The 19,480-nt window shown below is 46.4% G+C and overlaps 3 protein-coding genes across 3 annotated transcripts in view; 2 read left to right on the top strand and 1 right to left on the bottom strand.

Annotated features, from left to right (window-relative positions):
- Nucleotides 1-370: 370 nt before the first annotated feature.
- Nucleotides 371-4,166, top strand: atp5l (ATP synthase, H+ transporting, mitochondrial F0 complex, subunit g). Its single transcript, XM_080013823.1, has 3 exons — nucleotides 371-500; nucleotides 1,196-1,356; nucleotides 3,952-4,166. The coding sequence occupies exons 1-3, from the start codon at nucleotides 449-451 to the stop codon at nucleotides 4,048-4,050; spliced, it is 312 nt and encodes a 103-aa protein (XP_079869949.1). The 5' UTR covers nucleotides 371-448; the 3' UTR covers nucleotides 4,051-4,166.
- A 757-nt stretch (nucleotides 4,167-4,923) lies between these two features.
- ftr82 (finTRIM family, member 82) lies at nucleotides 4,924-11,525 on the bottom strand. The gene is made up of 7 exons (XM_080013801.1): nucleotides 10,616-11,525; nucleotides 7,485-7,580; nucleotides 6,918-7,151; nucleotides 6,331-6,490; nucleotides 6,169-6,225; nucleotides 5,923-5,991; nucleotides 4,924-5,828 (listed from the first exon to the last, which is right to left on the bottom strand). The coding sequence occupies exons 1-7, from the start codon at nucleotides 11,204-11,206 to the stop codon at nucleotides 5,308-5,310; spliced, it is 1,728 nt and encodes a 575-aa protein (XP_079869927.1). The 5' UTR covers nucleotides 11,207-11,525; the 3' UTR covers nucleotides 4,924-5,307.
- Nucleotides 11,526-16,032: 4,507 nt separating this feature from the next.
- ftr83 (finTRIM family, member 83) overlaps nucleotides 16,033-19,480 on the top strand; it is a gene marked incomplete at its 3' end in the record, with an annotated part of 4,416 nt that continues 968 nt past the window's right edge. The window contains exons 1-6 of the mRNA XM_080013549.1: nucleotides 16,033-16,648; nucleotides 16,968-17,063; nucleotides 17,219-17,452; nucleotides 18,089-18,248; nucleotides 18,412-18,528; nucleotides 19,054-19,122. Coding sequence (XP_079869675.1) covers nucleotides 16,076-16,648; nucleotides 16,968-17,063; nucleotides 17,219-17,452; nucleotides 18,089-18,248; nucleotides 18,412-18,528; nucleotides 19,054-19,122 — 1,249 coding nt within the window. The 5' untranslated portion in view covers nucleotides 16,033-16,075. The remainder of the gene's footprint in view (nucleotides 16,649-16,967; nucleotides 17,064-17,218; nucleotides 17,453-18,088; nucleotides 18,249-18,411; nucleotides 18,529-19,053; nucleotides 19,123-19,480) is intronic.

The following is a 19,480-nucleotide window of genomic DNA, read 5'->3' as shown; positions in this document are numbered from 1 at the left end:
TATAACCTAATTGATTGTCCGTAATTGTAATTGTCTGTGGGCTGATCCCCAAATAACAGCATTAGGCCTGGACCCCTAGTAATAATAATAATAATAATAATAATAATAATAATAATAATAATAATAATAATAATAATAATAATCTGAACAAAAACAATATCATCATCATCATCATCGTCATCGTCATCATCATCATCATCTTCCTCATCTTCATTATCATCCTCACCATCATCATCATAATAATATAGTCGTAGTATTATATGATTATTAAACGTCGGTCGGTTAATTTTTCCACCTTTATTTTTGATCTGTTTCGGCAGTTTGAACTCGCGCGGCGTGTGCGCTATTCAGGCAGCTCCGTGGGCAGCTTCACACGGGGCGAAACGGGGTCCTTTTCCCCGCCGCTGGAGGTGACATTCATTCGCGTTGGGAGCGAAGTGACACCAACATGGCGCAGGCAGTGCAGAAACTGGTGGCCCGGGTGCCCACTTTAGTCGGTGGTGAGTTGTTTTGCTCTGTTTAATGACGGAAATTAACGGGACGCGGGTGACATGTGGGTTGTTTTGTTGTCATGAGGACGTCAGCAACAGCGCGGTGACCTAGCGCTTACTACCGATGCAGCGTTAGCTTTAGCATTAGCATTAGCATTAGCATGAGCGTTTCAGTTTAGAAACCCGGCAACGCCAGCGTGATAGGTGGTGCAGTGTTTTTAAAATGAAATAAAGAGAGATACTGAAGGGACGTACGACAAATAAAACAGTTTCTTTGGCACGGAACGGATGCCTGGTGTCACGAGCTAAGACCGGCTGTCACGGTCATGTCGCTTTAGTTGACGATTAATCGTCGCACAAATAATCGCGATTAACAATTGAATAGTCGTGTTTGTTTTGGTCGTTTTGTAGCACGACAGCGATGGTACATACAACATAAAACCTGTGATAATACACGTCTACCCTTTGCAAAGGAGTCGTTCAGTGACATTGAACACACCGAATTCACAGTTTATTTTGTTGTGACACATCAAACACTCGTTTAAAAGTCCCTTTAATTTTCGATAGAAACATGGAATCTGTGTCATCTATCGATTTTATGGGAAAGTTTGCGATCTGCTCAACCAATTCTGATTAGGGGATCGTGTCCTGTAATGATTGTGGCGGATCTTCTTACTATGAACGCCTGTTTGTCTCCTCCACAGCCGCTGTGACCTACTCCAAGCCCCGGCTCGCCACCTTCTGGCACTACGCTCGGGTGGAGCTGGTACCTCCGTCCCCCGCTGAGATCCCCAAGGCCATCGAGGGGGCGACCGCCTTGGTGAAGGCCTTCCAGTCGGGACGCCTCGGACAGACCACGGTGAAGGTGTGACAAAATACTGATCTGTTTTTACACTGTAATTTATATTATACTTGGAAAGTTTGTGTTGAAGAGCTCACCAAAAGTTGCAATGCACTTTTGAGCAAGTGTTTTTATATAAGTTAGTTCCATAGGAGGACGTTGAATTATTCATTCCATTATTTCATTTTGGACTGCCTTATAGTTATTTGATCATTTATTATTTTTCAGTTCCTCCTTTGCATTATGTAAACAATGGTCTTTAAATATAATAATACACTTCTTATGGAGAAAAGCCATTTATTGACCTGTACCACACAATTTTAGGGGTGGGGAGGTGGGAATCTAAACAGCATAGTATCACAATATTTTCCCCATACCATATTGTATGGATACTCTGACAGCAATAATTCTTGTTTAAATTATTATTATTATTTTTTTTTTTACATTTGGTGCCATAAGATATAGTCGAATCGAGCCGCACAAATGCAGTTACATTTAACAACACTGTTTTTTGGTCCACACTAACACTTGTGTTTTCAAATAGTTGGCCGTCCACACCGAAACACCAAAAGCGCTTCCATTTCTGTAATATACAAGCATTGGAAACCGGCAGCAGCAACGGAACAAGTTGACTGTGTTTACAAGCACGCAGAAGCAATGCAGTTAACATCTTAAGTTTAAATTTAAGATCCTCAATGTGTCCAAAGCAGAAGACGGAGAAATTCTGATGACAAACGTGTCCCCGGGGCTAAATTCAGGAATTAAAGCAGAACAAACAGTGCAGTCAGCGAGCGTAATATTCAATACTGTATAGGTGCGGTTCCTCAGGGTGAAGAGACTAAACTTTTAATAGAGAAACGGTGAACTAATTGAATTATTTGAAAACATGAAATTGAACCAAACAGTACTAAGCACACGTTACAAACTGGTGGTAGGCCGCCGTTCGTAGGTCATAATGTCAGTGTTTTCAGTGTGTGGTCGGAAGAACAAAATGGAAGGGGAAAAAAAAAAAGAGGCCTTTTTAAAGTTTTTACTGCAGTCGAAAGGGAAAGAAATTAATAATATATCGCAGTATTGTAATACTTGGTGTACAGCAAAACAAAGTATCGTAATATTATCGTATCGGCAGCCGAGTATCGCGATAATATCGTATCGTGAGATCCCTGGTGATTTCGAGCCAAACTAAATTTGAGTTATTTTGCCTCAACCTGGTGTTAATTTGCCTCAACCTGGCGCGGACAGAATGCGGTGTACCCATAGCAACTCCTTTAAGGCACATTATTTAAATCTTATGCTCAATTGGGACTCATGTGCTTGTACCTGGATGCTCTAATTACTAAACTTGAATTAAATGCGGCCTATTATGCTTTTCCTTCTTCTCTGTCAATTATATAATGTTACATTATGGGATGTTCATATTAGACGTGTCCAAAGTGTCAAATAATGTGGTAAACTAATGACAAAGTAATGTCTGTGAACAAAAACACTCAGGATTCCGACCGCTCTGAACGCTCCGTTTCCAAAGGTTTTTGTTATTCTCTGTACGAGCTGACGTCAGCTGGTCACAGATTTCTTAACATGGTTATCGGCTCGATCCCATCCGCTGTGTGTTTCTCCAAACAAAACCAATGAAAATAGTGTTGTTTTTTTTTGTAGATGTTTGTATTTGATATATTTAATTTTTTTTTCAGACTTTTACATGAAACAAAAAAATACCCGCGTGCCAAGGTTGCGTTTGCGGTGTCTCCCACAAGTCTGGAGCATGGCAACCAAAGTGGGGACAAACTTTTAAATGAGGGCTAGTAGATCTAATATGAGTGAAGATTCAGCAACTGCAGTCATTATTTCTGGTCTCAAAAGAGAAACTGATCTTGGTGGACTGATGAGGTGAAGTCAGTGAAAGTTACAAGGTAAATATGAAGAAACCAGGAAGCAGTCCTCCAACCCCATTGGCTCTTTGAACCCAGAACTTGTGCTTGAACCCCATTGGCCTACAGGCCTCGGGTGGGTGGCTCCTCCCAGCTAAACAGCCCCTTCTGGAACAGGATGCTTATAGAGGCACGTTAGAATGGCTCGAATGCGTCATCCGAGTGGTATTTTCAGCAACAAACGTGTACTGGGAACCTCAGAGACCTCTATTAACTTGGTGAAAAGGAACATAATAGGTCCCCTTTAATATGTTGTGATGTATTTGTATTGAATTCCTGTTGTCATATTTTTGGAACATTTTTGTGTGGCATCTTATTAGTTTAAGTAAAGCAGTGACTGAAGGAATAAATTACAGAAAATAATTAACATTCGATGTTTCATTTGTTTTATTATGAATTCATGATCAATTGTCGCCGGGCGATCAGTCAAAATGAGAAAGAGGGTTAATTGTTGTAAAATAAAAATGGGGGAGAACGGGATTTTTAGATTACCTCTTATACTTTCATCATTATCACACTGTTTAGTTTACGATCTAGTTACGTTATGTCTGCATCAATTCATTGCCAGTTAAAGTTATTCCAAAAAACAATGTTTTTGTACAATTGTCCTCAATAAACAACTTAATAAACGACAATCTCCCAAATCAAGTGCTTATCACCGAAAAGTACCTTCAATGTGTTTTCCTTGCAGGATGCTTTAAGGAATGGACTGGTGGCCACCGAAGTTCTGATGTGGTTCTACATTGGAGAGTGCATCGGCAAAGGAGGCCTCATCGGCTACGCTGTTTAAATTGTGGACCGTTGTAGAGATGTTTGTTTCTTTTCTCTCTTTTTTCCTTTCCCTGAGCAGTGTCTGCTCAAATTCCTCCACCAGTCTTGGAAACCAATAAATACACGTCTATTGTTTCAGTGCTGCACGGTGTCTTTTATTTGCGGGACAGTTTAGCGTCGTCTTTTTTCTGTGTCCGCAGGTCCTTGACTTGTCTTCAATCCAGGCTTCCCAATAAAAGGCCGTTATTTTATTTTGTTTGGAACGAAACTCAGAGTTAAATATTTCTAGGTAGGATTCATCCCTGTTCTGAATTTTATTTTTGGAAGGAAGAACTATGGGGGAATGCAAAAGGCCGAGATTGTAACGCATTATTTCATGTAAGAAAATCAGTGGGTGTCATTTGTGTTGTCTATATAGATCTGACAATCATTTGGGATTTGTATGTATTTTCCAAATGATGTACCAATACAAATGATGTCCTGGTTTAAATTAGGATTTTTTTTTTCCATTCAAGTCTTTCGTGAAGATGTGTTTGGCGCAAATAATTTATTTCCTGCTGCGCTGCTTAAACTTTAAACCTTTCCCTGCTTGATGCAAACTGCATGGTATAGAAACAGTGATTCCTACTGTGCGGCAGGTTCACTACCGCAAGCAACCACCAAGGGGCGCTGTTTTCAATCCCTTAGCCCCATTCCTCCAGAAAAGGAGGAGGGGACTAAAAAAAGCGACTTCGTGTGAGAAATAAATCTGCATAACGTACAAATGATGCAAAGAGATTGCTGCATGTAAGTCAAAGTCTTAAATGTAAGAATCTTTAGAAGGAACTGCTTGAAATGACTTATTCAGTGCCTCTTAAAATAATCCATCACTTTTTTTTATTCTTCACTTTATTTTGAATTATCAGAGTAATTATTGCAATACAAACATGTTATTCATCTTGTATTATATCTATAAACATACATGACTTTAAATAGACGTTTCTTAAAGTGAAAAAATAACGGAGTAGTAACACTGTGAAATTTTGTTTGTGGTTATATTGTTATGTGTTGCTGTAACAGCTTTCACTGAGATACAAAAACAGGAAGCAATGTGTAGGAATGTATACAAAAGGACACAGTAAAGCATCAACAGTTTGCAAATCTTGGAACCTCAGCTGGTGGTGGTGCTGTTTCAAATGACAAAAAACATGGGGGGGAAAGTAAGATTAACGATATAATAAAAGACAATGAAACTGTTCTAGAATGTCCAGTGATCAGAATAGGCGTTTCCCAGCGTTCACTTGAGTTGACAGATCTTGACTGAGGTTCCGACCCCAAAGCCGGGATAGAGCGGCTCAAGGAACGAGGTCTGGAACCTGTACAGGAGGGTCATGCTGCTGCCGATGCTGTAGAAGGCCAGGACCCCCGCCGCGTGGTCCAGGTAGACCCCGATCCGGGGCGAGTGGGGGCCGCTGACGGCGTTGTCCACCCGGTTGTGCCAGGCGGAGTAGCCCGAGTCGGAGCAGAGCAGACTCCAGGACCTGTCGTTGTAGCCCAGCAGGCACAGTGAGCTCTTGCCCTTGCGGCTGATGCTCTTGTAGGCCACGCCGATGGAGAACTCCCCGCTCCACTCGATCTCCCAGTAGAAGCGGCCCCCGGACAGGGCCTCCCGGCACAGCACCTGGGCGAAGCTGTCGAACCGCTCGGGGCCCTCGCCGTACGGCTGCAGGTCCCGGGTGCGGGTCACCTTTCTGCTGCCGTCGGAGAGGTGCAGCTCTTTGTAGGCGGTGTTTGCATCCAACCGCAGCTGGCAAAAATCTGTTTTAGGAAACAAGCCGTGAATTAATATTTTGTATATTTCTTTTTTTTTTTCAAAAGGGTTACGATCTGGGCAGACGGGGGCAATACGTACACTTCACGAAATCCGCTCTGGCTTTGGGCTCTGGAGGAAGAGCGCTGTCCACCACTGTCATTTCTTTGGCTAAAGATGGAGAAAGAATGTGAAATGAGCGTGTTTTAGAAATTCTGGCTACAGCCTGCAGCAGTTCTTCCTCCGACACCTTTATCATTTTGTTTATTGGGAGGAGGATCCGAGCATCCAACCCTAACTCTGAACAACTTTATTACAGTGACGACACACGGACTTGTCTCAGCTCACCTCGGCTTCTTCTCTCCAGCGTCCGGTTTTCCGTGGTGTAGACCGGAACATCGTTGACTGTAAGACATAAAACATTCACATTTAACAGGCCACGCCTTTGGGGAAACGACCCGATGTCCAGTCCCAGCCTTTCCCCTCCCGCGCCCCGCCGAGGTTCCGCACCTGACTTGGAGATCTTCTGCAACTCTTCTCGGCCAAACTCCTCCAGACGATCTTTGATCTCGGCCACGGCTTTCCTGACCGACCCGAAGGAGAAGTCCGGGTTCAGCGTCACTCTCGGTATGAAGCCGTCGTCCGTAGGCGTGCAGAGGTAGTTGAAGTTCTGGTGAGGAGCGAGTGACACGGATCAGGCGACCGGGTTTTATCGTCCCCCGTCGGTTCATTAAACGTATTGTTAGGGTCTAGCTGCGTTGGGTTAGGGTGAGGACAATCTGGGAACTCGTCGGTCTTAACAACGATACAATGGGGGACAACGGCCCGTATTTCGGGGGTTCCGGTGTAGCCAGCGGGTTCCCAGATTGCATTTCAGCCAACGGGCTCCGCCTCTTTTTCTCTCCACACGGACTGTAAACAATGACAGGCGCACGGAAGAGGAAGTCCCGGACCGGATGTCAGCTGGCTACGCCAGATCCCCGCTAATATTGGGCGTCGTCCCCAGAGCGGGGCGAGGATTAGGACTGCGGTCAGTCCCTTCCCCTCGGATTTGTGTCGGATATATTCCCCGGAAAACAAGAAGCGCACGGGCGTACCTGTAGGAAATGGATGTGGTCCTCGGTGCTGTACAGCTGCTTCAGGCCGGCCTCCTTCTTCTTCAGCTCGTCGATCTCCTGCTCGAGCCGCTCGACCAGCGCCTCGGCCTGGCTGAAGGCGGCTTTCTCGTTGATGCCGATCATCTTGGTGACCTCTGACCTCATGCGCTCGATGGAGCGGATCATGTCCTCGAACATCTTTTGGCTCTCCACCATGGCCCTCTGGGCGGAGTTCTGGACGGGACAGAAAGCACAGCGCTGTCAGGGGATACGGGGCCCATGCCATCAACTTATGGGCCTGGGAATCGCTGGAATAGCTCAAGTTCAAATCATATGATGGGGCGTTCCCCGAAAAAGTGCCTAAGAAAGGGCACCTTGGCCTCCTCCTCCACGCCTTCAGTTATAATCGCACGCGGGCTTGTTAAGCCTCGGACGCGCAGAGGAAGGCTGGGACACATTCTGAAGATGTCGACCTCGACGCTCCACGCCGCTGCACTGGTCTTTTTTTCGTGAAAGGGGCGCTCGGCGCGGGGCGTCGGCCGAGGAGCCTGCAGAGCGCGTGCTTGCCTTGAGTGAGTCCACCGCCGTCCGCAGCTCCTCCAGTTCCTTCACCCTCTCCTGGCACTTCTGTCTGATCTCGGCCGTCGATATTCCCAAGAGTTTCTGTTGAAAGAAGGATTATTAATATGAATATTTATAGCATATATTGGACAGGTAGTTGGCGAGTAACTGATTACATGTAACCTGGTTTATGTCATCAAACAACGGGTTTCATTTGATTTAAAAGTTTGATTTTTTATGTTTTCAAGGGTAATTTGATTCAATTCAGTATGTATTAAAGTATGTACGTACGGTGTCATTTTATTCAAATCACTCCGGGACTGATTTCCTTGCCCTTCGTGTTTCCCCGTTTTAGTTTTTTTTTTTAATATCTGTGAAACAGTTTTGACCTGAAAACAAGGAACCCACTTGTTTTCTGCTCCCTCTAACCCCCGTGGGATCATTACCGTCTCGTTCTCCTCGTTTCCCCTCTTCCCCGAACGGCAGTCACTGACAGGGGCCACATTATGCTCCCTTTCAACAGGTTTATATCAGTCTCCGAGGTCTGAGGAGGAGGATCTTGTGATGTATTTTTTTTGGCTGAAAATACCAGGGGCGGGCCGATCGATCGGTTGAAACGGCGACCCGTTGGGGATACTGTGTTTTGTCCGATTACGTTTGTCGCCCGATCATTTAGAGTCTAATATCCCGCGATCTGAGATTTTCCCGTCATTTGGTCGGGGTGTATCTGCTGCACGTCGTGGCAAATACATCATCACGTGGATCGGATCCTATCACATGACAGGACGGCTGAGCATACGTTCTCTCATGGGGCAAATCGGCGGCATGAGCTGAGTGTTGAGTACTTGTAGTACAAGTGGTTTTAGTACATGTAGAAGACGCAGGTAGCGTAACTGAAAAATAACATTTGTTTGTTTTTATTCCAAAATGAAAGCAAGTCGCTCCTTTCACCGCCTTTTATTTTTTATTTTTGAAACCTCCGGTTTATCCGGCCACCCCAACACGACTATTGGGATACATTTTAGGGACACAAATCCGTTTTCGACTATGATGTGATTGGCCCACCTCTAGAAAATACCGCTTAGATTATGCATTCTAACCATTCTAACATGCCTCTACCCCCACTCCCAGTCCTGGGCTGTTTCAGTGTGTGTGTCGCTTTTAATGGAAATGAGCTGCTGCTCCCCACGCACCGGAACTGTTTGTGGCTTTTTTTGTTTCATTCTATGAGGACATTTCGTAAAATATATTTAAATAAAATACAGAAAATAAATACATCTACAATTAAAAAAAACCCCAAAATATTTATTTAGAAAGGTTAAAAAATACAGGATATTTACGGGGAAATATTTAAGCGGGCGGACAGCGGGAGAGAAAGGGTAAAATACGGGGGGAAATCCCGGGAAAAAAACGGAAGGGTTGACGGGTACACCTCAAAAACGGCAAAAGAAACACACAGCACAATTATTTTTTTAAATACATTTCCCTCGTCTGCATTTTTGTCACGGACAGTTGCAATGAATTCCTCTCTCTTTTACAAGATTTGTGCTGGTCCGTGCAGCCACCGACAGAGCAGTTCCCATCCTCAGCTCAAGCACCGAGATGGTGGGTTTTCCACAACAGACCTCCAAGTGCATCCGATCTAAAAGATTTTGTTGTTTTTGTTTATGCATTTTTCCTTTTTCACTTGGATTGTAAATGACTATATACTGTATATCCTCTATGTTTTTTTTCCCTGCAGTCACATTTTTGGAATTCAATTATTTTTTCAAAACACATTTTTGGCTTTCGGCTCTCCTTCGTCCGTATTGTGCCTAAACGGTGAAACGCACACTATAAATGCTGGAAGAGTAAGGAATCCGAAAGCAATCTGAAAGTATTGTGATCTGAAAAATCTGTTAGAATACGTACATTATTCTGAAATTTGGGACATTTCATACTTTCTGAATTTCTACGTTCAGTCTTCACTGTTGTTGCTTTTAATGCCAACGCTGGTCAGGATAATTCAGTTGGCCGCCCTGTGTAATCATGTTCCTTTTTTCGTTTTGTTCTGTTTTCATCTGATAAAGCGACGGAGGGCGAAACGGGGGTGATGAAGAGGAAGAGAGGGGTGGAGCGGGGTGGAGGGGGGGTTAAGAATCTTGACCGTGTGTGGAATGTGAAACCAGCGCCGCTCCGACTTTTAAAGAGACGTTTCAAGGTGCACACGGCTCTGACAAGCAGAACAGAGGGCTTCTAATTCAGGCTTTACCCGAGCCCACCGACCCATTCTTCAAGATAAGCTCGAGGAATTTGGGGAATCTAGGGAGGGAGGGAGGGAGGGGTGCAATAAGAGGGGGAGGAGAGGGGAGAGATAGAGCAAGAGAAGGGAATAAAATGGGGAGATCTCAGGCCGTAAATTAGGGGATGAGGGAAAACAGACTCCCCGTTTAGTGGAGAGACGGCGGCGGATGCGAGGGGATGAATCACTGCCGCGGCTCTCGCCGAAACCGTTTATTGGTAAAAAGGAGTGATTCCAACTGTTTATCCTGAAGCACATTTGACCTGGAGGCGTAATGGACCACGCGATAAGAGGAGTCATTCTGATCTCATGGTCCAGAGATAAGTGAGGGATTGGCTCATGAGGTGAAGGACCTCCAGTATCAAACACACAGACACACACACACACGCACACACGCACACACACACACCGGCAGCTGTGTTTTCGGGCCCTCCTCCGGCTGCCTTGTTTTTGGCGCCGAGTGCCTGCCGGGCTCACTGATAGTGACGGTGAACTTTGTCAAAGTACAAACACCAGCGATAAACACTCGTGTGCCGGCGGGGGTGGGAAAAAGAAGCGGCTCCACGTCTGCCTCTGCCCAAGCCTACCTTGTTTTTGAGCGGTTCTGGTTTGGCGCTCCCTAAATGTCTCTACGTGTCGTCACAAGTGAAATGCCGTCGGGGCACTTAATGCGACGGCGGGTTCCCGTGAAAAAGCCAGGCCGAAGACGACAAAAAAACCCCTTCTCCTTTCCCGACAAACTGACAGGAAACGCCCGCCCCCCCACTCATTCAAACCTTTTTTCCCGCGCCCGGACGTCGACGGGCGTAACGCGGCGGCACGGATCTGAAGGAAGTTGAGGGGACTGCCTCCCTACCTGCTTCTCACTCCTCTCCGCCTCGGCCGAGACGATGTCGTGGCCCCTGTGTTCGCTGACGGTGCAGATGGCGCAGATGCACATCTGGTCCGTGCGGCAGAACAGCTCCAGGGACTTCTGGTGCTGCGGGCAGATCTTCCGGTCCAGGTTCCCAAGCTCGTCCACCAGCTTGTGCCTCTTGAAGGTGGCCGACTCGTAGTGGGGCTTCAGGTGCTTCTCGCAGTAGGACGCCAGGCAGTTGAGGCAGGACTTGAGGGCCTTGAGCTTCTTCCCGGAGCAGAAGTCGCAGGGGACGTCGGCCGGCCCGGCGTAGCTGCCCCCCGGGGCCGGGCCGGCGTTGAGGTTCAGGCCGCTCTTCTTGATCTTCTCGGCCACCAGGGTGAGGGTGGCGTTGGGCCTCAGCACGGGCCTCTGGGTGAATGTGATCTTGCACTGGGGGCAGATGTAGATCCCGGTGTAATCTGCCTCATTCCAGTAGCCGCTGATACAGTCCATGCAGAAGCTGTGGCCGCATGGTATCGCCACGGGATCCCTCAGGAGGCTCACGCACAAGGGGCAGCTGAAGTAATCTGGAGACCCACGCTCTGCCATTGTTGCTTGGTAGAAGGAAAAAAAAAAAGAAAAGAAAACCCCCCGCGTTTGGCTCCGGAAAACGCCAAAGGTAGAAAGAGATTCTGCCGAGTGCACCTGGGATCCCGCCCTCCAAAAGTGTGGCACTGCCTGCCAGAGACAGGACCAACTAGTATTTCTGAATTCCAGAGGTTATTGATTGAAAGCAGACTCGGCCCTCCCTCCTGCGCTGGGAGGGCACGGAGCCCGGACCAGTGAGATAAGCAGGTTGAGCAAAGGCTGCCGGAGCTGCACGTAGGTGGAGGGAGAGGGGAGGCGGAGGGCGGGCCCGGGAGGAGGGGAAAAGAATGGGAGACTTGACTGCAGAAAGCAAACCTGACAAACGCTCCACTGAAACCTGAATTTAACACCGGAGCCTTTCTTCCACTTCCACCGACGCGTCCCCTGTTTCGCCGGCCATTCCGCGGCTTGACCGTGCGGCCGCACTTTTTTTGCACCGTTCCCGTTCGCCCTTTTCGTTTACAGTGGGGTCTTTTCTTTTATTAGCTGAAAGACGATAGCAGAAGGAAAAAAGGTGCATCGGAAATAAAAAAAAGAGCGTTACATTTTGTTTGTTTGTCTCCTGAAACTCAGCCAGGCATGCCGAGTATTTTGTGAAAGAGCAGCTGGAGGGTGTGATGTTTACCCAGCGGCCGGTCCGACCGGTCCGCTCACATCGCAGGTGCATTTGTGCTGTTACTGTAGATACGGAAATGGGTTGTTTGTTGGAAGCAGGAAGGAAATATTTGCTGTGTGGTGCGAGGGTGAAACATGCACGCACACACTCACACACAGACACAGACACACACACACACGCGCGTGCACACACACACACACGCATTCCTGCCCGGCATTCATTCCTGTCTCACACAGCTCTGAATGCTGGACACATTCCTGCCTCGTTACGCTGCACGTTAGTCATCTGCACTTCCCTCTCGTGTCAACCCCTCTTACTACGCTCTGCAGCCCCGCGAGTGGAAAGAGGCCGTCCCCCGTCCCCGCTCCGCTCCGTCCCCGACTGCTCCTTCCTCGACCGCTCCTTTCCTGACCGCTCCTTTCCTGATCGCTCCTTCTCACAGTCTCTACATCGGTGTCAGCCCACATCACAGCCTCGCATTAGCATTTTAATTAGGCCCGTCCGTGGTTTCACCCGTCTGTGTCACTGTGAGTGTGTTGTTTTGGCCTCTCCCTCTCTCTCATTCTCTCTCTCTTTCATTCTCTTTCTCTCTCTCTCTCTCTCTCTCTCTCTCTCACTCTCTCTCTCTCTGGGTCCACTTTTTAAGTTTCAAGTGTTTCACAGAGTAAGATATACAGATTTTTTCTGTTATTATTTTCTGGAAAAGATTTAAGATTCAAGATGTTTATTTCTCACATACATATACATACGGTCATACATACAGTAAATGCAGTGAAATGACCTGGAGCTTTTGCACAATAAGTACTAACTGGTCAGTTACTAACTGGCACAATAGCTAACTAATTAACTAAACTAAGTGATTCCTAAAACTCAGTTCAATTAGTAAATAGAATAGAATACAATGAAAAAACAAAGGTAATCTACAAAGTAGGAATACAAAATAGAAATAAATGGAATAGACTATCCTGTTTATACAGGTATGTGCAGTAAAATGGCATGTGAACAAAGTGAGGTAGTGTGTGTAGAGATATACAGTGTACAACCATACGGCACAGCAATACAGTAACACCAAACACAACAGCAATACAGCAGAGTATGCAGTAACCCAGTACAGTGATACAGTATGCAGTACAGTATGCTGTAACCCAGTACAGTGATACAGTATGCAGTACAGTATGCTACAACCCAGTACAGTGATACAGTAGGCAGTACAGTATTCTTTAACTAGTACAGTGATACAGTACGCAACATACAGTACAGTAAAGCAGTGGGCCCTATGTGTGTGTCCCAGTGAGGGCCCCTGGTGAGCTCAGTGTTGAAAAGTCACAAACTGTAACATGGGCGCAAAAATAATAAATGATTACGACGATGATAGATGATTATGATTATAACCCTATAATGATATTTAAAAAAAACTTAATTTCACAAGAAAAAATAGATATATAGATGGATAGATAGACAGACAGACGGACATACAGACAGACAGACAGACAGACCTCCCCTTGCGTCACAGTTTCACCTCTCTCCTTACATGGCCACTGCTCTGATAAGCCCGTTTGTTTCCCCACACGACAGATAAAGCCTCTCCAGTAACTGCAGCGCTGTGTGCTTAAAGATTAACTCCTGGTCGGAGCCCGCGGCGAGGCTACCGCAGGGTTCGGGGACGTCGGAACGCGGCCGCCATGATTTATGTGAGAAAAATGCCAAAGAGAGAGAGAGAGAGAGAGGGAGAGAGAGCGAGAGAGCGAGAAAAGCCAGAGCGCGGACGTCGGATGATGCAACGCGCTTCAATGCCGCAGACGTGACGGCGTGACACTCTTGTTCTCCAGATTTCCAAGCTCGCCGTTGTTTGATCTGCGCCCGCGGCCAAATCCACGCTCCACTCCCAGTTCAAGGTCAAGCTTCAGTGCGTTTGGGGAGAAAATGGAGAGAAGTACTGAGCAAGCACGGGAGGTGCTGGGAGGACCGGGGAAAGGCCGGATAGTTTGTTAAATTGACCTAGAAAGCACACTGTCGGACCAATCAACAAGCGACAGGTGTACAGCCACACCGACCCTGGGCCCCAGTTACCTGGACCCAGGACAGGTGTGGCTGCTCAAACCCACACCATCCCCCCACACAGCGCAATGGCTTTATCAATAAAAGTGGGAAAAATTATTTTTGTCGCCTTTGGTTTAAGGTTGTAACTTTATTCATTATAGTTAAAGTGATGCACAATGAGTCAGTACGGACAGGCTTGGTCTTGCGTCATGGGATGTTTTTTGGAAGAGGCCGGCTCAAGATTCTACACATTTTTTGTGCTTCTCGGGTTTTCGCTCGCCCCGATAGTGGTTTCCTCTTATTGTTGGCACGCTCCAGAAGTTAACCCTTCTGTCGCGCGGCGTGCAAGCGGCGGAACGGAGTCCCCCTGCAGCGGCATGACTCCAGTGAAGTGCAAAGAGCTCAGAATAGCATTATAAACCCACTTGACTTTGAGGATTTTCTGGCGTCCGACGCTGACCCCGACGCCGTCCAGATGCGGCGGGTGGAGACCTCCCCCGGTCCACCTCCACCTCCACCTCCACCTCCGCCCGGTCCCAGACAAACCCAGAGTCGTTATATTGAGTTTATTCTACCTCTGCACGCTTCCAGGCCAATTACAAGTTCACCGTGGTTGATGTCATTTGCAGCATATTTTCACCTTTCCTGGACCTTGAATTTGTTACAAGGGTGCGGGACGTCGTTCTTTCTTTCTTTCTGTCTTTTTTTTTTTTTGTGTTTAAGAGGCGGCGGGAGGGGCCACCGTGACAATTTTCAACATTTTCTACGGGAAAGTAAAAACACCTCTGTTGTTGTAATCTCTGCCATGTGTCACCATTCTAACGTATCAAGCGGCCGTCCCTGCAGCTTCTTAATGAATCGCGCTAATACTACATATTATATTATATTCACCACGTAGGCACGACACATATTCAATGTAAATATGATTTAAAACAATGTTTTTATTTTTATTTTGAGTATTTTTGTGCAGATGATTCCTTTGTGTTGAAATTCTCCGTCAAGATTAGTGCAACGTGCGTTTTACGGAGAGTAAATATCTGAACGGGTGGGTACGTTGTGGTAAGCCGCAAAGGTAAGCGGCCCATTTTTTTGGTTCTAACCGGTTAAAACATTGTGCACATGTTGTCTCTGGTCCCAGGACAGCGCTGCCGCTACTGACGGATGACAGACCCCATGACGACCTTCCCTCCACTCGGCTCCGGCACAATGGGATCTTTTTATCCGGCTTTCGCGGCTCCCCTGTTATCTGGACTATCAAGTGTGGTCGCATTCCATTCTTCATTTAAACAACCCTGAAACCCCACCGGCCGGGCGGGGCCCTTGGCTCCCGCATGAAATATGCCAGGAAGTGCTTTTGTAGAAGGGAATTGTTGCAGTTCTGTTCGCTGGCCTTGTTGTGGAGGAGCGGGCTCGACCTAATCGGAACGTGAACACGGTTTATGTTGCGCCGCGGGCTCCTTGAATAAACCTCCGAAACCGTCGGAAGAAAAATAAAAGTCTGAGGTTATAAAGTGGAACGTAAAATTGGGTTGATAGTTAACCGCTCTAACCCGCTGAGGCGAACGTATTCGTGAACTGGTTTCTACCGAAAGGTCTTAGGTCAGGAATTCTGTTGAAAGGAGAATCATTTTGGACATTTTTTGCATCACGTAAAAGGTTTCCACTGACACCAACTGCAACCATGAGAGAGCCCTGTAATTTTCTTTTCCCTTTAATTCGGCATGCTATTACTCTTGGTGGATAGGCCGCCATTACTCTGAAAATGTACTTGTGTTGTAAATGCACTTTGCATATTTCATTTGCACACGAATGAGGAACAGTCTGCCGCCGCAAAGAACTACTTGGGTTCACGGTAAATAACTGTATTTTTGTACAACTGTAATTGCAACGGTAAATCATTTTGCGTCCAGTGCAAACACATTTACTGTAGCGCTGCTCGCCTGGAGCTTGGGTTCATTCATGTTCCTATCTGATGGCGGCGTTTATTCTGCCCACTCCTTGCCCCACCCTCTTTTTTACGAGTTTCGGCTCAACCTGTTTATCCTCCCCTTCTGTTTACTCTATAAAGCATGTGCTGGCCGTACCGGTGCGATCACTTTGTCACACTTCACTGTGACAACCCTGGGACGTAGAGCTCACGCGCCGCCGCACAGGAGCAGCGGAAAGCCGCCGCCATGTCCGACCAGGAGACCTGCCACCTGTGCAAGGAGGACCTCAGGGACCCCGTGTCCATCCCGTGCGGACACATCTTCTGCTCCATCTGCCTGAAGACGTACTGGGACCATGCGGACCCCACCGCTCCCTACCTCTGCCCCCAGTGCAGGGTCTCCTACAACAAGCGGCCCACCCCGCGCCGCCTGGGAGGCTCCCGATACAACTCGGCCCCGCGCACCTCCGAGTCCTTCCCTCCGCCTCCACCCTCCCCGGACTACAACTACGCGGGACCCCAGGACGTGGGCTGCGACATCTGCGTCGGGAAGAAGCACAAGGCCGTCAAGTCCTGCCTGATGTGCCTGGCCTCCTACTGCGAGAAGCACCTGAAGCCCCACTATGAATCGGCCACCTTCAAGAGGCACAAGCTGGTGGACGAAATCGGTCACCTGGACCGGCAGATCTGCCCCCAGCACCAGAAGGGTCTGGAGCTGTTTTGTCGGACGGACCAGATGTGCATTTGCGTGCTCTGCACAGTGAAAGAACACAAAGGCCACGATATGGTGTCCGCCGAGCAGGAGCGCTCTGAGGAACAGGTGAGCCCGTGCCGAGCCCATCCGATCATGCTATTTTTAAATAATAATATTTCAAGAAACATAGATGTGCTTTTTTTTTTTTTTGCATTCCTTAACAGAGTAAAGGGTGACGGGTGAGATCGTTTGACATGCCAGGAAACCAAGGATACAATATGTTTTATATTGGCTTTTATGGCCGCTCGGTCGGGACTTGAATACAAAGTTCACGGGCGCTCTAGCGGCGGTTGTCGTGTGATAAAAGGAGTTAATAAGCAATCGTTTGATATCGGCTTCATCTCCGAGCTGCCTTGTAAACACACCTGCGCGTTCTCCCCCGTAGCAACGTTTGGGCAACACCCAAGCCGAGATCCAGGAGAAGATACACGACCGCCTCAAACAGATGGAGGAGCTGAAACAGGCCGTGGACTCGCTCAAAGTTTGTACTCCCCTAAAACTCGCAAATCAGCAGACAGAGACATTTTTCCCGCTTGCCGGCGCGGTTCGAGCGGCGTTATCAGCCGCCACCCCGAGCAGCATTCCTTTTAGCCCCGGTCAGTGCGGCCAGTTAAACCAGGTGTCGTGCGTCCTCAGACCTCGGCGCAGCAGGCCATGCAGGAGTGCGAGAAGCTGTTCGGGGACATGCTGCGCTCCATCGAGAGGATGCAGCAGGAGATGTCCAAGCTCATCTCCTCCAACAAGAGGGCGGCGCTGAAGAACGCCGAGGGCCACATGGAGAGGCTGACCCACGAGATCGCCGACCTCAGGAGGAGAGACAGCGAGATCACGCAGCTGTCTCGCACCGAGGACCACATCCACTTCATTCAGGTGAAAGTCGTTATTGGGATTATCGATGGCCGAAAATAAAACATTTTTGGGGAACATAATGAATATGTGAATATATTCAGAATTATATTATTTAAATGTCATGTAGGAATATTTTTTGCTTATTTATCAGTTTATTAGCCATTATGTTTTCCTCGCTGTTTTAATATCACAATAACAATTTGGATGAAGAGTGCGAAATGAACTCTTCTTATTTTTACTATAAAGTCAAACTATGAATGACGTTGGATTGAAAAATGGTGTTTCCATCAAAAGAGATAATAAAAGGTGGGTAAGATAAGATAAAAAAAAATGAGATTAAACTTTTTTAAGGAAGAGGAAGAGGAAAGCTTTGACCAGCTTTTTATCCTCAATCTTATGGTGTATCCTGTGAAATATATTATTATAATTATATATCATTATTATATTATATTGTTATAATAATAATAATAATAATAATAATAATAATAATAATAATAATAACAATAATAATAATAATAATAATAATAATGATAATAAATAAATAAATAAATAAATAAATAAATAAATAAATTAACAAACAAACAAACAAACAAACAAATAAATAAACAAACAAATAAATAAATAAATAATAATAATAATTATTGAACACTCCGACAGAGCTACCACATGCTCATCGCCCAGACTGAGGCCGAGGAGCTGCCCACCGTCACCGTCAACCCGTACTTCTCCTTCGGCCCCGTCAACAAGGCCGTGTCCGAGATGAAGCAGCACCTGAACGAATTCAGCAACGATGAGCTGGTCAAGGTGGCAAAGACAGGTGAGCGACGGTCGAGGGACAAGGACGTTTTCTGGGAAAAAATGATTTTAAAAAGTTGCGCACATAAGAGCAAAAACAACATTCATACATCATGCTGTTTGGTCTTCTTTCTGCATAACTTTGAGTTACTTTTGTTGATTTATTTTTTTTTGTCTCATTGCAGTCAACAAAATGACTTTCTGTCAGCTGGACGAAACCAAAAGGAGACGAACAATGAAGGGTGACACGATGAAGGGTGACATGACGAGAGGTGACACGATGAGAGGCGAGACATTGAGAGGTAAGACAACGAGAGGTGAGACAGAGAAAAAAGCCTCTCTCTACTCTTTGCTGCGATTGGACGGATGATTCCGGACGGGACGGGTCGCTCACCATGACCTCTCTGATCATTTTAGAAATGTGCACGAGCAGGTGTTTCCTGTGACACCACATGGGAATGACAACAGAGATGCGATGGCTTCCTCTCCAGAAATATGAATATATTTATCGTTTCAGACCAGAAACCAAGAGCAAAAGTATGAATAAACAATTATTCAGGATATAAAACAAACAAATTAGTACAGAAAATCAGGATCCTTCACACTCCATAATCCTTGTTTGTTGAACCGTAAAAGTAGCTGGTCTGCTATTGTATTATAGTATTGGTTGAATGGGTTGAATAATTTAACAGCTACGTGAAAACATCCTTTTTTTTTTTTTTACCAGAAATGATCATTTTCACAGTATGGAATGTAAATGTGACCCTCACGTTTTCGATGACGCGTCATGTCGTGATACCTAACGCGGAATTTATAACCTTCCACAGCTGATGAAGCCGCCATGTACAGATCCGTACCGATGCAAGAGCCACAGCACCGAGACGACTTCCTCAGATGTGAGTCCTCATTCCCCACAATGCTCTCTGAGATCCGACACCACAGACTTAGATTTCGGATATACATATATCAGTTTTTATTTTAATTTTTTTTATTTAACCCCAATCGGGTAGCAGTCTTCAGTTGTGCATATACAGTATATACAGTATGAACCACTTTTGAAACAAAAGCGGTTTAGAACTGACGACAATAGGCCTCCTCTATTCACCAGATTTCCCGAAAAGGGAAATCCATCCATAAAGTGACTGCTTTCACCGCCTCCACAGGGTTGGGATTAGGCTGACCCTAACCTCCCAACCTACTAGCCGTGATAGCTGCACTTTGATTCGCAAACAAAAACCTAAATGGCTTCCGTGG

The sequence above is a fragment of the Zeus faber genome (genome assembly GCF_960531495.2).
Source record: "Zeus faber genome assembly, chromosome: 14".
NCBI lineage: Eukaryota > Metazoa > Chordata > Actinopteri > Zeiformes > Zeidae > Zeus > Zeus faber.
The sequence above is the reverse complement of the archived record's forward strand: the minus strand, read 5'-3'. Positions and strand labels throughout refer to the sequence as shown.